This window comes from Hyperolius riggenbachi, chromosome 2 (assembly GCF_040937935.1).
Source record: "Hyperolius riggenbachi isolate aHypRig1 chromosome 2, aHypRig1.pri, whole genome shotgun sequence".
Lineage (NCBI taxonomy): Eukaryota > Metazoa > Chordata > Amphibia > Anura > Hyperoliidae > Hyperolius > Hyperolius riggenbachi.
In genome coordinates, this window is record NC_090647.1 from 145,131,283 (window position 1) to 145,152,736 (window position 21,454).

The 21,454-nt window shown below is 45.4% G+C and overlaps 1 protein-coding gene across 1 annotated transcript in view; it reads left to right on the forward strand.

Annotated features, from left to right (window-relative positions):
- The window catches only part of SLC39A5 (solute carrier family 39 member 5), a 43,708-nt gene that overhangs the window by 5,135 nt on the left and 17,119 nt on the right, over positions 1-21,454 (forward strand). Inside the window, exons 2-5 of the mRNA XM_068265181.1 lie at positions 1,242-1,535; positions 11,894-12,054; positions 13,285-13,474; positions 16,817-16,997. Of these exons, the coding sequence (XP_068121282.1) occupies positions 1,242-1,535; positions 11,894-12,054; positions 13,285-13,474; positions 16,817-16,997 (826 nt within the window). The remainder of the gene's footprint in view (positions 1-1,241; positions 1,536-11,893; positions 12,055-13,284; positions 13,475-16,816; positions 16,998-21,454) is intronic.

Below are 21,454 nucleotides of genomic sequence, written 5' to 3' on the forward strand. Positions count from 1 at the left end.
TAAGGGCTCTGCTTCTGGCACAGGCGACCTGGGTTTGAATCTCGGCTCTGCCTGTTCAGTAAGCTAGCACCTATTCAGTAGGACACCTTAGGCAAGTTTCCATTAAGGTGCGTACACACATGCGACTATAGTCGTTTGTAACGATCGTTCCCCGATCTTTACCAACGACGATCGTTACAAAAAAGGAACCACCGACTATTAAGGCAAACGACGAACGAGCCAAATCGCTACAAAAGAAAGTTCTGTCTCGGCGGATTTTAACCAACGACGATCGTTTGCAAAAGTAGTACATCGTTGGAAACGGTCATTCATACTAGGCTTGACATGCGCATATCACTATTTCTCCGTGAAACTTCTCATTTTTATGCGCAGGCGCAATAGTTGCTTTACGTGATGTAACGTTCGTTCTAACGATCAGATCGTTACACACCTTTTAAAACTTACTTTACTTAGGTCGTTCTTTCATCAATTAAAAGTTCGTTCGTCGTTCTCAACGAACGATCGTTGTCGCATGTGTGTACGTAGCATAACACTGCTACTGCCTATAGAGCGCATCCTAGTGGCTGCAGCTCTTATGCTTTGAGTCCGCCAGGAGAAAAGTGGGCTATAAATGTTATTTGTCTTGTCTATTGATCTACCATCACTCTTGCCCCATCTGTAGTCGACCTAGATCTTCTGTCCTGTCCAGTCGATGCTTTTGATAGATTTTTATTTTATTTTTTTGTCAAAATTGATTAGCAGTTGATCGATCGTTCATTTGGGGGTAATCAATTCCCTGTAAATTGATCAAATCTAAAGGGAGTAGAACAGGAAAGTCGATAAATGTATATACACCTTTAAACTATGATGGTAGGATTAGATTGTGAGCCTCAGAGCGACAGCAAATGACAAGTCTATACAGTGTGTAAAGCAGTAATAAAAATGTCAGTGCTATATAAATATATATTTGGAGGAAATGGCTAAAATGCTTCTATACCTTATTTTCTGATAAAAATAGAAGTTAAGACTATAGTTATAAGTCATCAATGACATACTTTGCTATAGACATTTAATTTGATGCTTGATTACTTTATTTGCACTCAATAATATCTGAATAACGCTGTTGCAGTTGTAACTCATTAAGTGATAAAACTCATGTAATATGCAATTGTTTCTTGCCTGTGACTTTTGTATGCTAAAATCTTTAAAAAAAATTTGATTGAAAATAATGAAATATAAGTGCAATGTTTCTGCCTTTGCAGATGCTGTTCCACAAGGTATGGCTTGTGATTCTTTCCATCTATGGTACATGCTGCCCTTTTACTGCATGTCAGCACACATCACATGTTCAGAATGCCACTTCCAGCCAACCTGGGCCCTATCAACAAGACCTGCGGGACATGACACTGGACAACAATGCCTCCTTTCTGGAGGAAGCAGAGAAGGAACAAGGATATTACCTTCATCAGCTCTTCCACTTGTATGGGGAGAACAACACTCTATCTTACCAGGGGCTTACTATGCTGCTGAAGAATCTGGGTCTTGGCAAAGTACAGGTGAGAGTTGCTAGGTGCAACAAATACCAAAGCACATGAGAACAATGACATCTATAAATACAACATGGACAAAATGTCACACCAAACAAAGTATTGTTTGTTGGAATATTCATTTCACGTATATGTGTATAAATGCCTGCACTGCATTATAAAATACGGTGTTTCCAGTATACCTATTCCAGCAACATCTGCCCCTTCTCCCTTTTCACAGCTACCGCCAGCTGTCACTCACCTCTGTGCTTGTCCTGAGCTTCCTCATATGTCACATGAATTCACGTGGCATACCAGGAGGCCAGAATGGAGGTCGGTGAGAGCAGGCAGCTGCAGCGAAGAGGAGGGTGGATTGGATTGGATGCTGCAGAAGGTTCGCTTATTCCACCGACTCCTCCACTGCGCTGCTCTGGGTGGTGAACAGTGGGTAACGGGGTTGCTGAGGGGTGGTTGAGTGGGCCTGTATCAGAAGGAGTGGAGGGTTCAAGTTATCCTGGCACCAGGTCTTCCAGCTCCTCTGGTAGTTTCCAGCTTCCATCCTGTATACTGACCTGAATATTTAAAGCTGAATGTGTATACTATACATCTGCATATCAGAAGACAGCACAGGGATTATTTTGAGGTAAGCAGTACCTTTTTCTTGACAGTAATGGTATCTGAAGTTATACATGTCCTGGTGAAATAAATGTGTATGTACTGTACAGTCCCAATCCTACATAGAACTATATGGTGTACTTTTTTTTTCTTCTTTTCTCACTGCAAAGGTTTAGAAGCCAGGGGCCAGGCCCATATGCAATTCATTTTTTTATTTTTTTTGCAATTACTTAACTTTTCTCCTAGTAGAAAAAGGTATCTTATCAGCACTTTAGCATTGAAAAAGAACCAAAAAGGTAGGTAAAAAAAGTAATATAAAACTTATTTTTTAATATTTTCTTGCTTGCTAGGGGCTTAAAATATATTTTATCAGTAAGGTATGAAAATATTTCCAGGGAGAAAACTCAAAAGAAAAAGATAACAGAATTGGGGCCCAGGGCTCTAAAGGTCTGGCTACACACTAAATTTGGCTGAGGCAGTCGCTAAAGACCACTTCGGAGAATCTATTGATACGATGGCGAGAAATCCAGCATGTTGGATCATCTCATCCGACTGCTGCCCAACACAATGGTTTTCTCCCATACTCCACCTCCTAATCTCAAATGTGTTTAATAACAGTTTCCCTGCAGTTGAACTACAGTCAACTATAGTACAACTCTCAGGGCTGGAACCCACCAGAGAGCTTTGTGAGGGTTTAGGTATTGCTTTAAATTGCAAGCGATTTTCCTAAATGTGAAAAATTCCACAGTAGTTATTGTGATTAGCCAAATCGTAATCGCAGGAATGCAGCATTTTGAAAGCGTTTGCGCTTCAATGTAAAGAATCGAAGCGCTGGCAAATCGCTACACATCGTGATTTCTGTGTGACTTTATACTAATGTAAACTGAAAAAACAGAAAATAATTTAAAATGACCAGTCAGAATTGAGATCGCAAATCGCAATCTCAATCGCTGGCAAAATGCTTAAACTTTTTAAAATCGCTACCAAAATCGCCAGAAACCTCTCATGAAATAGCTAATTCAAAATGGCAGTCATTGCGACAGCCATTTGCAGCTTGTAGTGGGTTCCAGGCCTCACTGATAACTAATTAGGGCATGGAAAAAATGTATAGAAGCTGAGAGAAATATATTTATCATATAGTCAGGATTGCTTCTGCACAGAAGGATTGATGATTGGTGAATTCACGTAATTGAACCTGAAATAATGTTTTTATTTGGCATTTTACAAAAAAAAAAAAAATAAGGCCGGATTTCAGGCAAGACCACAAAGGCCATGGCCTAGGGTACAAGGAAAACAAGGGGCGGGATGCGGCTGGCACTGGCAGTTAGCCTGTCAAACATTCGCAGTGGTTGGGTAAGTCCCTGACCACGCTATTGCTGATGCTCGCCCTGCTGCAATATTCACACATTGGCAGCCAGACCTGGTTCGCAGCTGCCCTGCTTCTCAGTTAGCACATAGCAGCAGACGGCTACCAATGACTGAGTTTGGCATTAGGTAATGAAGGGGCAGCGAACAGGCACTTACAGTGACCTCTGAGCTGCCTTTCATTCGCTGAATGCGCCGTTCACTGAGGATAATCTAATCCCTGCCATTGTACTACTAAATATCCTCAGAGGAGTTTACAGTCTAATCTCAGCCATCATGTCACTAATTGTCCTCAGAGAATCTTATAATCTAATCCCTGCCATGTTGGGCCCAGGGGGCGGTTGATGATGGTGTGCCTGGGGCAGTAAAAAAGGACAAATCCGGCTCTGATAAGGGCAAATGCGTTATAATGCAATGGAGACTGGACGTAGACTTTAACTACTTACTGACTGTGTCACGCCGATGGGTGTGGATGCGGCTGCAGCCCCAGGAGAGCTTAGGCTGCAGCCCCAGGAGAGCTTAACGCCGATTTGCGTAAAGTCCTTGGGGCCTGTTTTGCAAGAGATTGCGCACGCTTCTCCGCTTGGTAGGTGTAGCACTGCTCTGCCTTCAGCCTCCCAGCTGCTAGGAGACTGTTAGACGAAGAAACCATCATCTAATTAGCTTGTACAGCGCTGCGATCCACGGCAGCGCTGTCCTGGAGACAGCTGTGTGACAAGACTGGGAGAGTCATGTCACAAGGCTGTCCCCAGTACATCGCTGCCGTCCCCTCTGTGGGCTCGGAGGTGATCCGCTGTCATAGGCTGAAGCAATAAGACCCCACCAACAGAAATCTCTGTTGGTGGGGAGAAAAGGGGGGGGGGAATCACTTGTGTGCTGACATGTGCGGCCCTGCAGCAAGCCCTTAAAGAAGCAGTGGCCAATTTATTGAAAAATGGCCTGGTCTTTAGGGGGATTTAACACTGTGGCCCTCAAGTGGTTAAACAAAGCCTGCATGCAGCAAGTTAGAGAGTAACGCACTCAGGCAAGGCTTTATTGTGAACAGCTCCACAGAGTTGTATGGGCAGTGAGTTGACATGCAGATTTATTCTACAATGCAGATGAGTAGATGAGTATTGTGAACCTGCCCTTATGGTTGAAAGGTTTACTATTTGTGCTGTACCCCATGCATTATGAAATACATCCTATTACAATAGGGGTAAGTTTCCCTGACAGATAGAACTTCCTGACAGGGACCAGCTGATCTACTCTCGGTCAGGAAATACCCACTGGAGACGCCCACATTCCCTACTGTAAATTCAAAGTTCATTTCAGAATTACCAGCATTTTTAGATCAGGTTTAAAATGTTTGGTAATTATATGTGATTTCCACTTGTGCACTACTGAATACTGTATTTTCCCTAACATTCAGTAGACCAATCTAAACTGCTTTGTGAATTGAGGATAGTGGGTCAGCTTCCTCTTACACAGAGATGGGAGGAGTAATGACACCAGTCATGGATCACCTACCTAGTAAAGACCAATAAGATGCTAATTTTCCTGATTTGCAAAGTTCATGTGAACTGTATGCAGCTTGGAACTGGGACAATCAGATGCAGTTGATGCAGATTTGGCTTGGTGGAATTCCATTCTGCATGCAGCTTGCACTAAATTTACATCCAATTTGAATAAATTAGCATCTCACTGGTCATCTCTGCCAGCAAGCACAAAATTAACACTACTGCTGGGCTTGCTGATTGCTGGCTAGAGCCTTTTATTTACCTGCCTGTGTGACCAGAGATTTACATGTGAATGCACTGCACAACATTGCCTCCATGCTTCAGCTTCCTGCTGTGCCGAAGCACAGAGCTAGTATGAGGTCTGTGGTCACTAGTGGAGAGCCCTACTAAAGATGACCATACACTTACATCTCTCGACATCAGAATCGATTTTATTCGCCAACAGCGGCGGCTCTAGCTTCAGATTTTTTTGGGGGGGGCTCAAAAGGAGCACAATGTCTGGCCGGCGGGGCTCATGGGCGAAATTTGTGCGCCATGGTGAAAAAATGGGCGTGGTAATGACATGTGGGCAGGGCTAACTGTAATGTAGTTGTACCAGCTAAAGTAGTTAAATAAAAAAAATATGAAGTAAATGCACATAATGACAGACAGCGTTTTCCCCAGTAAATGCACTTAGGCCTGGTGCACACCAAAAAACGCTAGCAGATCCGCAAAATGCTAGCAGATTTTGAAACGCTTTTTCTTATTTTTCTGTAGCGTTTCAGCTAGCAATTTGCGGTTTTGTGAAGCGTTTTTGGTGTAGTAGATTTCATGTATTGTTACAGTAAAGCTGTTACTGAACAGCTACTGTAACAAAAAACGCCTGGCAAACCACTCTGAAGCGCCGTTTTCTAGAGCGGTTTGCGTATTTCCTATACTTAACATTGAGGCAGAAACGCATCTGCAATCCAAAATCTGCAGCAGCCCGGGAGTATGCGTTTCTGCAAAACGCCTCCCGCTCTGGTGTGCACCAGCCCATTGAAATACATTACCCTAGCGGATCGCAAACCGCAGCAGAACCGCTCTGGTGTGCACTAGGCCTTAATGATAGTGTAACAAATTTACCTGGTGTGGTCTCTGCAAGCTGCTCTGATAGTTTGGAGCAGCTGGAGCAAGATTCCTTTTTGATCAAAGGCATCCCCGGCTTCCCTGTAGACGTGCATCAGAATGATAACATCCCCGGCTCCCCTATAGATGTGGGTCGGCGTGTTGGTTCTGGCAGGACCTGCGCAGCTTAGAGCTGTCTTTATAGGCTGAGGAGGCATGTCTGATGGGGTGTCAGCGGTGATGTCATCAGCTGACACCTTTTTGCAGGAGGTGCTGTCATTTCTGGGGGCTGGGCTTGTGCACTGCCTCCTGGGTATTTGAAGGACAACTGAAGAGAGAGGTATATGGAGGCTGCCATGTTTATTTCCTTTTAAGCAACACCAGTTGCCTGGCAGCCCTGCTGACCCTCTGCCTCTAATACTTTCAGCCATAGACCCTGAACAAGCAGTCAGCAGATCAGGTGTTTCTGACATTATTGTCAGATCTGACAGATTAGCTGCATGCTTGTTTCTGGTGTTATTTAGACACTTCTGCAGCCAAACAGACCAGCAAGGCTGCCAGGCAATTGGTATTGTTTAAAAGGAAATAAACATGGCAGCCTCCATAGTCTTCTCACTTCAGTTGCCCTTTAAGGCCAGAGTATTCACTTGCCCGTTGGCCTTGATACTAATCCGTTTGCTGGTTCTTGGCCTAGTCAGTGATTTTTAAGAGCTACATTAATATATTGTGTAGACACACAATATATATGTACTCTAGTTAGTCCGTCTTGCTTTTTGTAATTATATAATATATTATAATATTTTGAAGTAACATCTTATTGTATATGTATCCATGTACCGACCTCTTGCCTGCCTCTTGACCTCGCTCTTGTCTTGTCCTTCTGTACCACTGCCATCTGATACACGTGTTCGACTCGGCCTGTCCCTGACTTCGTTATTGCCTGGTCATTACAATACGACTGACATCTGACTTATGTGTATGACCCTGCCTGTTTTTTGACTGCGATATTGCCTTGCTACTCTGTGTACCTCGATACCTCTGACTTTGTGTACGACTACGGCCTGATCCTGCCTACGCTTTACGTACTACTGTTTGTGTATACACTTGTACGTTACCTCATAACGTTTCAGCGTGATAGACAGACAGCGTTTCACCACCAAATGCACATAAGAGACAGCATTTCCCCAGTAAATGCACGTAATCAGAGACCGCGTTTCCCCAGTAAATACACGTAATGAGAGACGGCGTTTCCCCAGTAAATGCATGTAATGACAGACAGCGTTTCCCCAGTAAATGCACGTAATGACAGACAGCCTTTCACCACTAAATGCACATAAGAGACAGCATTTCACCAGTAAATGCACGTAATGACAGACAGGCTTTCACCAGTAAATGCATGTAATGAGAGACAACGTTTCACCAATTAATGCACATAATGATAGATGGCGTTTCCCCAGTAAATGCACGTAATGAGAGACAGCCTTTCACCAGTAAATGCATGTAATGAGAGACAGCCTTTCACCAGTAAATGCATGTAATGAGAGACAGCCTTTCACCAGTAAATGCATGTAATGACAGCCTTTCACCAGTAAATGCATGTAATAAGAGACAGCCTTTCACCAGTAAATGCATGTAATGAGAGACAGCCTTTCACCAGTAAATGCATGTAAGGAGAGACAGCCTTTCACCATTAAATGCACGTAATGAGAGACAGCCTTTCACCAGTAAATGCACGTAATGAGAGACAGCCTTTCACCAGTAAATGCACGTAATGAGAGACAGCCTTTCACCAGTAAATGCACGTAATGAGAGACAGCCTTTCACCAGTAAATGCATGTAATGAGAGACAGCCTTTCACCAGTAAATGCATGTAATGAGAGACAGCCTTTCACCAGTAAATGCATGTAATGGGAGACAGCCTTTCACCAGTAAATTCATGTAATGAGAGACAGCCTTTCACCAGTAAATTCATGTAATGAGAGACAGCCTTTCACCAGTAAATGCATGTAATGAGAGACAGCCTTTCACCAGTAAATGCACACAAGAGATAGTGGTGACCGTGGCGGAAGGACTCAGGCCTGGCTGGTGGTGGTGGGCTGGGGCCCCAGGGCTGCTCAGGCCTGCCTGGTGGTGGGCTGAGCTGGAGGGCCCAGGTCTGGCTGGTGGTGGAGGGCTGGGGGCCCCAGGGCAGCTCTGGCCTGCCTGTGGGTGGGCGGGAGTCCCCAGGCTAAAGCCTGGCTGGTGGTGGGCTGGGGGCCCCAGGGCAGCTCAGGCCTGGCTTTTGGGCTGGGGGCCCCAGGCTCAGGCCTGGCTGGTGGGCTGGGGGCCCCAGGCTCAGGCCTGGCTGGTGGTTGGCTGAGCTGGAGGCCCCAGGCTCAGACCTGGCTGGTGGTGGGCTGGAGGCTCCAGGCTTAGGCCTGGCTGGTGGTGGTAGTGGTGGGATGGGGACCCCAGTGCAGCTCTGGCGTGACTGGTGGTGGGCTGGGCTGGAGGCCCCATGCTTAGGCCTGGCTGGTGGTGGTGGGCTGGGGGCCCCAAGGCAGCTCAGGCCTGGCTGGTGGTGGGCTGGAGGCGCCAGGCTCAGGCCTGGCTGGTGGTGGTGAGGGGTGGGTTTGGGAGTAGAGGGGAGACAGAGAGAGAGAGGGAGACCCTAGGCTTAGGCCTGGCTGGTGGAGGTGGGCTGGGGCCCCAGGGCAGCTCAGGCCTGGCTGGTGGTGGGCTAGAGGCCCCAGGCTCAGGCCTGGCTGGTGGTGGTGCGGGCTGGGTTGGAGAGTAGAAGGGAGAGAGAGGGAGGCCCCAGGCTTAGGCCTGGCTGGTGGTGGTGGGCTGGGTCTGGGAGCCCCAGGCTCAGGCCTGGCTGGTGGTGGTGGGCTGGGTCTGTGAGCCCCAGGCTCACATCAGCATCACATGCCAAAAAAAAAAAAAATCATTCAAGTTGGCTGCCCACCCCACGGAAACCCACATTAAGTCACTAGTAGTGAGACAATCTGGTCTGGTGTGGCTGGCTGGCTGCACTGAGTCCCCGTTGCTGCTGCTCCTGCTGCCTACAACGGCCGTCAGTCGGAGTGAAAGCGGCAAGCCTCTCTCTGAAGCTGGGCGGGCCAGGCGAGGGGAGACTGAGCACGCTGCACACTGCGTGAGTGTCACGTGACGGACGTCGCCACGTGACACAAATTTAACTGTCCAACAAACGTTCCCTTCCCTTGCGGGCTGCTCTGACTGTGCCTGGCTGCGTCTGTCAGTATAATAACCAGGGACTTCTGACAGGCCAGCCCTCCTCCTTCTCCTTCCTTCCGAGTTCCAAAGTTCTGAACCACGCCCACGACTCGTGGGGGGCTTTAGGGGGGGGCTGACAAGTTGACAGCTGGGGCTGAAGCCTGGCTAAGCCCCAGCGTGGCGCCGCCACTGTTCGCCAAGTACGGGGTCATACAAGGAATTGTTGCTGGCAATACAGAGCAGCAAAAACCTTCATGGACAAGGACATACATTGACATACATTGAATAGGTACACACGGAAAACGTAATAATAATAATAATAATAATAATAATAATACACTTAAATGTGGTATATACTCCACAGTGCAGTATGGATAGCTGGTTACATTGTTCAGAGTGGGAAGGTGGTGCAGGAGGCTGAGTTGAGGGTCAGGACAGCTTGGGGAAAGGAGTTCCTGTGTCTGGCGACGGTGGTGGAGATAGCTCTGAAGCGGCGCCCCAGAGGGAGTAGAATGAAACAGCAATTGCCAGGGTGGGATGAATCCCTTGCAATCCTAGCTGCTCTGGATTGCAGTCTGGAGTGGTGCACGAGCTCTAGAGGTGGGAGCAGGGCTCAGATGATTTTTTTGTGCAGATTTGATGACTCCCTGTAGTTTGTGTTTGTCCCTGGTGGAGGCGCCAGAGTACCATACGATAATGGAAGTGCAGATAACTCGATGGTGGAGGAGTAGAATCGAGTCAGAAGGGTGAGGGGCATGTCAACCTTTTTCAGCTGATGCAGAAAGAACAGCTGTTGTTGGGTCTTTTTTTTTTGCAGTCTGGAGGAGTTTCCATCCCACCTTAGGTCGCTGGAAGGGTGGTGCCTAGGAGGCGAGCGCTAAGGACTTTGGTGACTTCAGAGCCCTCAATGAGAACTGGTGGCAGTGCAGGGGGGTTGATTCTGAAATCGATGGTCAGGTCAACAGTTTTAGCTGCATTGAGGACAAGCTTATTGTCCTTACACCATTTGCAGATCTGGTCTATCTCTTTGTGGTAGGCTTGTTCACCGCTCTTGTCCAAGAGTCCTATGATGGTGGTATCATCTGCAAATTTGATCACCTTGACTGAGTCAGACATCACGTGCAGAGGTTCGTATATAGGGAGAACAGGATTGGTGACAGGACACAACCTTGGGAGGTTCTAGTGGTTTGCACTTGAGAGCTGAAGGTGTCAAGCTTCACCAATTGGGTCCTGTTGGTAAGGAAGTCCTTCAGCCATGCACAGATAGAGGGGAACAGGTTGAGTTGTAGCAGCTTGTTATATAAGATGCTGGGGCTGATGGTATTGAAAGCGGAGCTGAAGTCGAGGAGAAGAATTTTGGCATAAGTGTTCGGCTTGTCTAGGTGGGACAGGATATGCTCCAGGGTGATGTTGATAGCATCATCTACAGACCTGTTTGTTCTGTAGGCGAACTGCAGAGGGTCAGAAGGTCATTTGAGATGACTTTCAAGTGAGATAGGACCAGCCTTTCAAAGAGTTTCATGACATTTGAGGTGAGGGTGATTGGTCTAAAGTAATTCAGGTCAGCAGCACCCGGTTTCTTTGGGACAGGGATTATGGTAGACTTCTTCAAGCAGGTTGGGACCTTGCATTCCTTAAGTGATCGTGAGAGCAGGTTGGAGAGAACAGGGGCTAGCTGGGCAGCGCAGATCTTTAGGCACTGAGTTGTCACTCCATCCTGGGCCTGGAGCTTTCCTTGGATTTTGTTTGCAGAGGCGTTTCCGGACCACCCCCTCCTCTACCGTTAAGGCCCATACACACGTCGGATTTTTGCGAACGACCCGTCGTTTGAACGTTCCGTCGTTCGCACGTCAAATCCGGCGTGTGTACAGACTATCGTTCGGGTGATAAGACTGGTTTTCAGCGATCCGCCCGGCGGATCGCTGAAAACCAGTCTTATCACCCGAACGATAGTCTGTACACACGCCGGATTTGACATGTGAACGACAGAACGTTCAAACGACGGGTCGTTCGCAAAAATCCGACGTGTGTATGGGCCTTTAGAGGGACTGGAGGCACCGCCTCATCAGTCGTTTGTGAGACTGGAACACCCCTCTCTTCAACCGTTAGTGGGACTGGGGGGGCAGGGGCAGAATTGGTGGGGGGGTCTCGGACTCTGTAGGCTGGGACAGGGTTTGGTTGGCTTTCCTCAAACCTACAGTAGAACCTGTTTATGGCTTCAGCTAGCTCTAAGCAAGCTGAAGCTTGATCGACTTGGCGGCAGATCGACCATCCGATTCGATAATTATTATGGAATAGAATGAAAATCGGTACTGCCAAAAGCATGCCCAATCAATGATGCGACCAATTTTGAGACAAAATTGGTCCCATGTATCGATCGGACACAGGGTTGCCATCTCATCCCTTTAAATACCGGCACATATGAATTATACAGGTTCCTGTAGTAAAATAAATAATTCTTCACAGCCTCTCTAGAATACGATGGCTTCAAACTTGTGTTTGGATGTTTCTATGAACTTATTTCTGTGGCTCGTGTAAAGTTTAAATGGGTAGAGAGGATTTCTGTTACTATAAGATTAAATAACTGTACTTCCTCTTTACTGACAGGTTGTGCAGATACAGCATGCAGAGCTGGGACACGATCATGTTTCTCACCTGGATATTCTCGACGTCCAAGAAAACAAACATAAGCACATCCACTCCAACAGGGAACACTTGTCGTCCCCCACTCCCAGCCCCTTGGACAGGACAAAGGATGGCAATAAAAGGTAGATGTTTCCACAAGCGAATCTGTGCATTTGTTTGCACCAAGAAAACGCATTGAAACGCACTACAAAGTCAATGGACTGGTTTCCATCTAACAAATTTTGAATGCAATTGGTGAAAAAGTGATAGGATGCCACATTTTCTGAAGAAGGCATACGAACAAATACAAATTGCAAATAATGACTTCTATGGTGCCGCATAGAAACGTGTGTGCAAAATAATATGCTTTTTTCAGTAAAAAACAAGTAGAATTTTGTGCAACGTAGGGTTAACATCCTGTGTTTACAAATTAGCTGCTCTGCCATGGCAGTCAGCTGACACAGGAGAGATCAAATTACAACTTGTGATTAGTCACAGATGAGGGGGAATTACACAGGCTAAACTCTCTAAATATATACAGGGCAAATTTCTCTGTTTTCCTTCTGTCCTGTGCAAGAAATCAGGTCCCCTTTAGTATTAGAGCCAGACATGGAGCAATCAATTACAGTATATTTGTACTCTGCAAAGCACTGCATAATATGCAAGCACAATATAAATACAAAGACCCTCGTACACATGCTAGATGACTTTTGGCCAGGACCATCTCAGCCAGTATCTAGTGTGTACTGCTGTACCAGGGTGTCATTTAGTGACAGCAGATTGGTAAATGGTGAGCAAGAAACAGGCTTGTTCACCAGCCAGTCCTCCTCCCTCTACTCTTCATTAGCACTACACCCTGATCAGTTGAGTAGTATGTCTGTACAGAAGGGAGTAGGGATTATTAGCTGTACATTAAAGTACACATGCTAGATTAAACTCGATCAGGGTGGCTGAAAAAGTCTTGCTCGGGCGAGAATCTAGCGCGTATTTAGGAGCCCTTCCCCGCCAACATCACCTATAGATCCGGCTTGTTGGATGCCCATGCAACTCCACTCACCCCTTGTCCCGCCTGTGTCATACCTCTGCCCACTTCCATAGTATAACAGGCGCGACGCTAGCCTTTACAGTCTTGGTCCCAAACTGTCACTCGAGTGTTTGATTCCCGATCTCTGTAGGCGACAGTACGAGTGTACGAGGCTTTGGGGTGAGAGATACTGTTCATGTTTAATCTCTCACTGTTGGGAGACAGAAACGTGCTTATCCTTTCATAAAGCTGAAGATCATCTCCAGGATTGTATTGTTTCTATGTTGACCTGATTACTAATAATAAGTGCTTTACTCATTTTCACTTTCTCTGTATTGTGGGGGGACAGAGTGAATATCGCCTCAGACGTAACGCATGATACACCACATACTACAAATCAGAAGACACATCATGGAGAACCGGCTCTACCTGATGAGAAGATAGATCCTTTACATCCACAGCAGCCGTGGCCACACCGAGATATACTGCAGCAGTTTTTACAGCATCATCATTTGGAGAACGCCCACCAGCATGAGGATGTAAGAACCCGCTAATAAGCCATTCTGTCATTTTATTAATTAGGGGATTTTACATGTCACTTCTATTGCTAGCTTCCTTACAGTATACCAGAACTTGCATGTAACGTAAGGTATACATAGGTACATATACAGTATAAACACACTATAGTAAACATTCAGGTATAGTAAACTATGTGTCCAAGTCCCAGCCAAGCCCCATGTATAAGTATATTGAAGTAACACCTGGTATAGTAAACCCTGATGTAATAGAACTTCTGTTATAGGTAACCTGTTTTTTGGCCCCTGTGGTATTCTGTATCCGGCTATAGTGGAAAGTATTCAGGCGCACGCATCATACGTCAGTCGCAGATCCATGAGCGGGCTTGCAGCCACTTGTACCAGCCTGCTCACTATCTGCAAACTACACTGGGCCTGTGTGGATTACCTCAAATGCGCCAGCTGATGAGACCCATGCTTCCTGTGTAAGCTGCTGCCTGATTACTGAGGGTATTGCCTATCATTTATGACTTGCTTGTGCATGGCTGCAATGCTACAGTATCATAAGGCTGCTCTCCTTGAACTCTTGCCTTGCTAAACTAAATTCAAGTCTCAGTTTTGATTTAATCTGTTGAAGTTTGTATGCTTCCACCACGTTTCTAAACCCTCTAGTTGTCATCCACATCCACAAAACACAATTGTTGCTGATGAGCTTATATCATGTTCCAACCTAATTTACATTTAGGCAAAGACTTGCCCTCTCTGCAGTTTCACTCTCACCTACAGTGCTATGGGGATCAGGATTCCAGCAATGCTTTGGGCCATATGAACTATCAATACATTTAAAGAAGGGACCACAGTTCAATAACAGTATAGGATCACTAGATTCCCACCAGGGCCACAGTTACTTTGCTATCTGACATTTCATATGCTTTGGGAAGAAAGCAAATGGCTGAAGTAGAAACATTAGTACAATATATGATTGGTGTTATAGATTGCTGTGTTTGTAACACCTCTGATGGTCAGATTCCACCACAAAACAGCATAGCAGCTAGTTATATTATGAAACAATACAGTACTATTATACTGCCATCAGGGTTATAATATACATGCAGCATTCTGTGAGCAGGGATTTCTAGACCTGCATCTTTCCTGATGAAATTATTTATTAACCTGTTTAGACTTTGGGCTGCAGTAAAATTTTCATTACTACGGGTCATTTTATTTTATAATACTAACTTTATTGATTTCATCCTGATTTAAAACTCCTTGCTTTTTCTTATACCTGTGATAGAATGTTGCTCTGTGGGTGCCAAGGCAATACACCGCCACTAATCCTGTATTGTTTTTACCACTGTCCTCTGCCCCGATCTTTAAATACAGTTTCTTGTAAACTGACAGCATATTTGTGGTAAAGGATATGTTTATTGTGGCCAACGATAACATTCCTAAAACATAGATTTCTATACATTACTATTATGATATATTTAAAAACAAACCTATTGTGCTGTTCCTTTTAGTTCCACAAACCTCTCTGCAGTGTCCAGTGCTTTATATGTCCCTCATGATCCTAGTAGGAAAGGTCAATGAGATGCAAATGATTTTGAGTTGATGCAGGATTATGCAATTTTAGTATGCAACTTTGAAATTGACCAATCAATTCTGCCAAGGTGTTATTCAATTGGTCAATTTACCAAACAGCATACATTTGCACGCTACATTTGCTTATCCTTGCATAACTTGGAATTATTTGCAGCTCACTGACCATCCCTAGTTTCCAGATATAAATGTTTTTGTATACTATAGTCCAGGCGGCCAGCAAGTCATCTTCCTCTATTTTCCTGAGCCAACTGCTGCATGTGTAGAATTCATTAGTCAGATCCTGATTCATACTTATGTAATCCTGTAGCCAGGCATAACTACAATTCATGGCCCCCCCCCCCCCCCCCCAGCGAAACTTTGATGCCCCTCCCCCTTCAAATGTTCGCACCCCTTACCTTTCTTCCCTTTACGGCATAAAAAAGGCATGGTCATCATGATCTTCACACCCATAACAAGTGTAGCCACAAAAACACCAGATCTGAATTGTAGTACCCTGTATCAGAGGAACAGAAGGTTGGTAGTTGGGGCCCAACAAAGTTCTTGGCCCTCATGCGATTGCAGGGACTGCTCTCCTTTAGCTACGCCCCTGTCTGTAGGGTAGCATGACAGTAAACTGGGGGCAAGCCTGGCCATCCCAGCAGGACAAACTACTACCACTAATGGCGCTTTATTGAGCTCCAGAAAATCTCAATGTTTGACTGGACAACCTGATTTGTAAGCCCAGCTATTCCCCCATCCTGCATTTGCCAGCCCTCCTCCCAATGCATGCTCTACTTTCACCTGGTCCTACTACACTGCCTATATGCCAGCCACACATCCCATTCATATCACTGGCTGTCTTCTGCACCAACATTTAGGCTAGGCAGCTGCCAGATGGGGAGCAGGGAGAACTTAGTAAACAAAGTCCATGTTGAGTTTCTGATCTTAACTATGGGACTTACTGATGGCTGATGCTAGTTTATAGTTCTGCCGACTGCCGGCTTTCAGATGACAATGTGAGAAGTCAAATGACAGCAGATAACGGTCATCCTAACACACAAAATGAGGCCATATGTTTCATCAATTTATGCAGAATAACAAGAGATGATGGGAATTAAGGTACACAATATCTTGATTTAACTTTACACAAAAAAATCTACAAGATTTTTATTTTACCGTAAGTTCATCTTTATGCCCCTTCTTGATAGAACACCTGTTTCTGACACTAATCGGACAAGATTGGCTACATGCATGTTTCAGGTGTGTCATTCAGGCAGTACTGATCAGCAGGACTGTCAGACAACTGGTATTAATTAAAAGAAAATAAATATGAAAGCTTCCATTATACCTCTCACCTCAGATGTCCTTTAAAAAGGACATAAGAGATTGATCAGAATTTAAATGAAATCCCACCCATTACATTTTGTGGATTATTCTGTTATCTTCTTATGCAGCATACTATGTTTTTAAAAACTTGGTAAAATGTTGGCAACACATTTGGATAACATAGTGATTGGCATAATCAAAAAAGGCCATCAAAGCTAATATGTTCTATATAGAGTAGTAGTAGTATCAATATATTATGCACAGGGTGCTTGTAATGATACGTTGACTGAGGGCATCATGATATTTTGTATTGCTCAGCAGTCTTTGATTTATGTTCTTCAGCACTGTAGGACAGCTTGTCTGCCTGCCATTATTATGGAGAGATTCATCCTCACCATCCTCAATAATAAGTGTTATGTAAGGAAATGTTTACTTCATCCATGTTAATCCTCTTTACAGTGTCTGAATGTAACTCAGCTCCTCCTGAACTTTGGCCTTAGTTGGGCGTCGGAGATCACACCTAAGCAGTTCACCTTGCTTTGCCCAGCCCTTCTCTACCAGATCGACAGCCGTGTGTGCATTAAGCACAATGATCAGGTGACTCACGATGTAAGAAAGTCCCAGCCGTCCCTGCTAAAAGGTGCAGTATATAGTAAATGGCTTTCTGCCTTGTACTTCATACATTTTCTCACATTACCTTCAGTAATATTCTTTCAGGCTGGTAAGGGTTTCTGGAGGCCTCATCTTAGTTCTGTAAAGGGAACCATATGATGAGGTGTGGGTTATCCATTATAAGGGAATACAAAGTGAATACCCCATCGTTGCCCTTTCCACAATTGGCAGTACCTGTAATGTCCTGTTAGTGCTAATCCTTCCACCTCATTCTACAGCTATAAATATGATTACATCCAAACCCAGGTCACTGTATTTATGTATCAATGTCAATGTCTGTTCACTTTCTTCACAGATAACTGTACACTTAAAGAGAAACTCCGACCAAGAATTGAACTTTATCCCAATCAGTAGCTGATACCCCCTTTTACATGACAAATCTATTGCATTTCACAAACAGACCATCAGGGGGCGCTGTATGACTGATTTTGTGATGAAACCCCTCCCACAAGAGGCTCTGGTACTGCGGTACTCTGGGCAAACTGCCACAATGTAACAATGTTCACAGACAGGAATTAGCTGTTTACAGCTGTCTGTAACAGCCAAAACAGCTAGGAGCAGCTTACATAACCTGCCCACAGTAAAAATGTCACCATGTGATAAATGTCAGACTGTAAATCTGGGAGAGGAAAGATTTTACAATGAGCAAACACTGACTAAATCATGTATACATAATTATTGTAAAAATGAAGCACTTTTTTATTACATTATTTTTACTGGAGTTCCTCTTTAAAGCCAACTAAACAAGGCAAAATATGAAAGAAGCCAATGACATACGCTGGGTCCCCAGTTTGGATTTTAGCCAGGGCACTAGTTGCATGGAGTTTGTATGTTCTCCCCCGTGTCTGTGTGGGTTTCCTCTGAGGGACAGTTAGTGACAAGATTATATATACTCTGTAAAGCTCTGTGGAAGATGTTGGCGCTATATAAAAGAATAAATAATAATAATAACCGTGGTGCCAATGGAAGCGTGTCCGGTTCATTTGCACAACCATATCTAAGGACCTGGGGCAGAACCCCACTAAAATTCCTAAGAAGGCACAGCAGAGGTTATTCTTTTTTTTACCAACTAAAACATTTTTGGAATCCCACGTAAGCTGCTCATCAGCTTCTACACTGCTACCATTGAGTCCATCCTCTACTCCTCCCTCATTGTCTGGTATGCTGGGGCACCCGCTAGCGACACATATAAATAACATAGAGTAATTATCGCTGCGGAGAGGATCAGAGGATCACCCCTGCCACATCTAGACCTCTTTCACACTGCTAGAATGAGGATGAGGGTCACTGGGATTTCACATGACACCTCCCACCCAGGTAGTCTCTTCTTCCAGCTCCTCCCATCGGGCCACCGCTTCAGAGCCATTCCCTCCAGAAGAACCAGCAGGCGCACAAGAAACGTCTTCCCCCAGGCATTCCTCCTACAGAACTCCAGTCCCCAGTCAGTACAGCACAAAATGCATTGCCAGTATGAAGACTAACATGAGATCTTACTCATAGTAGTACATACTGCTCTTGCCTTGCAATGGTAGGGTCCCAGGTTCAAATCAGGGCCAGGACACTGCATAGAGTTTATTTATGCTACCTATGTTTGTAGCAAACACAGGTACTTATCTGCAAATTGCCAGCCTGATGACAAATCCACTTGTTTCACTTCTCTGCTGAGCACCACAAAATGCTGACCTCTCAGGTCATGGTGTAATGCTGGATACACACCATGCGTTTCCGCGTTCAATGCGTCCGTCGATACGCGTCGATTCGATTATTTACGACATGTCCGATTCAAGCTTCGATGGATCGTTAGGTCGATTTGCCATACTTTACATGGCAATCGACCTAAAAATCATCGAAATTCGTTCGGAAATGCTCGGAAATAATCAAATCAACGCGTATCGACGGACGCATTCGACGCGGAAACTCATGGTGTGTATCCAGCATAATACATGCAAAAGATCCCTCCCCAGGAAAATTGATAAATCTCTCCTTGTCAAGTCTCAGTTGTAAAGGAGGTTTACCTTCTGATAAGGCTTGAGCCATTCTCTTGAAATCTGCCGTTAACTCAGTCTGCATGGATATACATGCTATTTCCCATGCAGCACCCTTACCATGTGCAATCATCTTTTTGTGAATTGTTTGAATGTGCCTTTGAGTGTACCCCTGAAGGAATGTACCCCTGAACCTGATAGGTGTTGTGCGTTAGCTGTTCCCAAAACCATGTTCAGATGATACTGGCTACCCACATTCTACTGTCCCAATGTGCCTAATTGTTGAATGACCTCTTTTTAGTTCCATCACCCTTTTATCATAGAGAGTCCCCGGGGTGCTACCTGATGTTTCCCAGGATTCTACCTCTCTACTGCAAAATGTCCCCTGATCCATTAAACTAACATCCCATGCTAACCCTTGTGGCCCCAATCAAACTTTCACCATTTAAATTGGCACGTAGCACTGAAACCTTGCAGAATGTCAAAGAAAAATCCCAAACACTGTTACTTTCTCTCTCTCTCTCTCTCTCTCTCCCCCTCCGCAGACATCCAAAGCGAGAGAGAGAGAGAGAGAGAGAGAGTGAAGGAGAGAGAAAAGGATAAAAAACAACAGCCTCCCTCCTCCCTCCCTGCACCGCTGCGGGGAGACGCTGCGCTGTCCAAGAGAGAAAGAAAAGGAAAGGAAACACATGTACTCGCCTTATCAAAACTGGGGAGGGATCTTTTGCATGTCTTACACCATGACCTGAGAGGTCAGCATTTTGTGGTGCTCGATGGAGAAGTGAAACAAGTGGACTTGTCATCAGGCTGGCAATTTGCAGATAAGTACCTGTGTTTGCCACCAGGACAAGTCAGATTTGGTGATGAAGCCTGCTGGCTTAACCTCTTGACGACCAGCTAACGCCGATCGGCGTAAACTGGTCGTCTGCGGGTTACCATGGAAACGGCCGCTCAATCGAGCGGCCTTTCCATGTCAGTTCACGGAGGGTGTCTCCGTGAACAGCCGGAGAGCCGGCGATTGCGGCTCGCCGGCAAAATGTAAACACGCGGGGAAGAAATCCCCGCTGTTTACATCAGGCAGATCGGCGATCCCCGGCCTCTGATTGGCCGGGGATCGCCGGCATCTGATAGGCGGAAGCCTATCCTTCAATGCGCAGGACGGAACTCCGTCCTGCGCATTACGGAGAGAGGGAGGGAGGGAGGTAAGGAGGCAGAGGGCGGAAATGGTTTCGGAGGGGGGCTTTGAGTAGCCCCCCCCCCCCCCCCCCCGCAAAACGCAGATGGCCGGCGGCGATCAGACCTCCCCCGGCAGGACATCCCCCTAGTGGGGAAAAAAGGGGGGAAGTCTGATCGCCCTGGCATAATACTGATCTGTGCTGCGGGCTGGAGAGCCCACGCAGCAGAGATCAGCCAATACAGCCCTGGTCGGCAAGTGGTTAATAGCACCGAATGCACAGCGGCCATTCAAAAGATCCGCCCTGAAGCCAAACCAATATTTCCAGTGACTGAAGGAAAAGTTTGTTTTTTTAACATGATGTCCCCGGACACATTCATTGTACATTTTCAGACAAGTTTTTCACAATTGTTCAGACAAGTTTAATCTTACAAGGGGGACGTACTGTGTAACACACCATGGGATAAATGGGTACAGGTTTTGACACAAGACAACACTTTGTTAAAAAGGTTAAACAAACATAACATTAAATTAGAGGTGATATTTCACCATGATCAAGGAGAGCTGACAGAGGTTGAACACAAATATAATCAGGTGAGTTCCAGTCTGACCTGGTGGAGAAGATTTCTGGCGATATTCCAGGGGCACTCAGACTGGGCCTCCGCAGTTAAATTTTTTTTCCTGCACCCACTGGTCGTAGTGATGGGGATTACAATCATATGCATCATTACACATGTGAGTTTGTGTTTAAAATTACGCAAACAAATAAACATGGTTAGAGGATTGGTGTCAAGTACACAATCTCACAAGCCTATATCTTAAAGAGACTCCGTAACAAAAATTGCATCCTGTTTTTTTATCATCCTACAAGTTCCAAAAGCTATTCTAATGTGTTCTGGCTTACTGCAGCACTTTGTACTATCACAGTCTTTGTAATAAATCAATGTATCTTTCCCTTGTCAGACTTGTCAGCCTGTGTCTGGAAGGCTGCCAAGTTCTTCAGTGTTGTGGTTCTGCTATGCACTCCCCCCTCAGGGGGGAAAGAAACACACAAATGATCTCTTGAGATTCAAAACGAAGGCTGTATACAGCCTGCTTGTGTATGGATGTATTTTCTATGTGTGGACATACTGTACATCAACCTACTTCCTGTTTTGGTGGCCATTTTGTTTGTTTATAAACAAACTTTTTAAAACTGTTTTTAACCACTTTTAATGCGGCGGGGAGCGGCGAAATTGTGACAGAAGGGAATAGGAGATGTCCCCT